This window comes from Frankliniella occidentalis, unplaced genomic scaffold (assembly GCF_000697945.3).
Source record: "Frankliniella occidentalis isolate FOCC.00 unplaced genomic scaffold, Focc_3.1 Scaffold135, whole genome shotgun sequence".
In the NCBI taxonomy this organism is placed as follows: domain Eukaryota; kingdom Metazoa; phylum Arthropoda; class Insecta; order Thysanoptera; family Thripidae; genus Frankliniella; species Frankliniella occidentalis.
In genome coordinates, this window is record NW_026267262.1 from 27608 (window position 1) to 29484 (window position 1877).

Below are 1877 nucleotides of genomic sequence, written 5' to 3' on the forward strand. Positions count from 1 at the left end.
TATGCTATCCTTTTTTTTCTTTATTTTTTTTTCTTTATCGGAGTATATTAGAGAGTCTAATATCTGCAGGGCGACGACACTGGAAATGCACCATGCAACAGTGATGTGTTTCGTCGAAAAAGAGTGACAGCATTGATCGCTTCCTAAATATTTAGAGCGATGATGTTCGCACATCGCTCTAAAACTAAATAAGCTAATCTCTGTTCGTATGGGTATTGCGTGATTTAATTCTTGCAATGGTACTTTGGTGTCAGCAGGGTCTGTATTTCTTGCGGCCGCCACCCCCGAGCGCGTGGGCGCCGCACTGAGCGGGTAAGCGTCCTGCAAGGTCTGGTTACGATGTAGTATTCGCTACCCCCCCTTCCCAATACGCTCTGATTTTATTTTTATTTGCCGTTTTTATTCCCCCTGCTTCCTCGTCCCGGCTGGTCGTCGCCGCCGCCCCCACTCTCGCCATATAAGAGAACGCGTGAGAGAAACGGCCAACACGAGAAGAAGAAGATGAAGAAGAAAGGGGAAGAAGAAGAAGCAGAAGCACTTTACCCTTCACTTCGAGGGGTTACTGGTTGCCCCGCCGCCACTCTGCCTGTCCTGCCCCGCGGTCCCAGGGGTTTGAAAGGGCTGGAATAGCATTACGGTTAGGGTGTCACACACACACACACACACACACAGAGCGAGGGGGGGGGGTGCACCCGCTGCACTATACGTACACGCCAGAGCAAGCATCTGTATGCTAGCGGACTGAGCCGCGCAGACTCCGCTCGGACCGACCGGACCACCGACCCGGGCTGAGCGAAATCCCGCACGACTAGAGTTGGCAGAAAGTTTTCGTCGGAGAAGAAGCAGGGGGCGAGGGAGGGGGAGGATAGTGCAACTCGCCGGTCACTAGCTCTAGCGGCCTCTGGGGCCGCCTCGTGGGATCTGGGGTCGGACGGCGGGGAGCTGCACCGTAGTGCCAGCGGCAACGCGCTGAGTGCTGGGTGCTGTTGGGAGCGGGAGCTGAACAACCCAGGCCCGGTGTCCAACTTGGTTGTGAGTCTGTTTACCAATCTGGCAATATGCCTTTCGGCATATAAAGGAAGGGGCACGCGCATGCGGTGGGTGGTCTATGAGTTCCCCACCGCAGGGGCTTCGCGAGGGTTGGGAGTGCCGCACGCTGGACACGCGGGTGCGGCGGGTGGCCTATGTGCCCCACCGCAGGGGCTTCGTGGGGACTCCTATTCAGCCAACAACCGCTCGCTTGGAGTGGGACCTGACTAAGCCGTATGGGGCTCTGTGACTCACCTGGTCGACGATGATGAGTTCCCCGGTGTCCTCCAGCACCCGCGAGAAGTGCGCCACTCCTGCAGAAAGGCAAAACAAAAGAAACAAGGGTTAATCAGGAGGTTCAACGACGACTCTTTCAGTCCGCAGACCGCACGAGACAAACACATGTATTGTTCTTTTACGCCTACGCAATGAACTGTGACACATTCCATTTTTAACTGCCACCCCCCCCCCCTACGAAAAAAGCAAAGACGGAGAACAACCAACATTTTGACTGCTTTTATTTGGAGTTTCCATTTCTGCCACATCACACATGCCCATAACTCTACTGCCCACACTAAACCGACCGTAAGTGGCTCGTTTTGCACGGCTGCAGTCCATCCCGTCCACCACTACCCCGTCCCCTTCCGTGCGTTGCGTTCCCCCCGTGGTCGCCGCCATACTCTGAATAATCCCGTAAACACCAGCTAGCCCCACACCGACACATGGGCTAACCCCATCGCAAACCTGTATCCCCCGCCGAGCCACATACTGCGCCGCCTCCGTGCTCACCGCCCCGCCGTCGGCTACCCCGCCCAATCATCTTCCTCCTCCCCGCCCTTACCCCACCC

The 1877-nt window shown here is 56.2% G+C and overlaps 1 protein-coding gene across 1 annotated transcript in view; it reads right to left on the reverse strand.

The window, feature by feature from the left end:
• The window catches only part of LOC127750122 (otoferlin-like), a gene marked incomplete at its 3' end in the record, with an annotated part of 29013 nt that extends 27432 nt beyond the window's left edge, over positions 1-1581 (reverse strand). The window contains exons 1-2 of the mRNA XM_052270729.1: positions 1530-1581; positions 1285-1343 (exon numbers count right to left, since the gene is read on the reverse strand). Of these exons, the coding sequence (XP_052126689.1) occupies positions 1285-1343; positions 1530-1581 (111 nt within the window). The remainder of the gene's footprint in view (positions 1-1284; positions 1344-1529) is intronic.
• Positions 1582-1877: the final 296 nt, after the last annotated feature.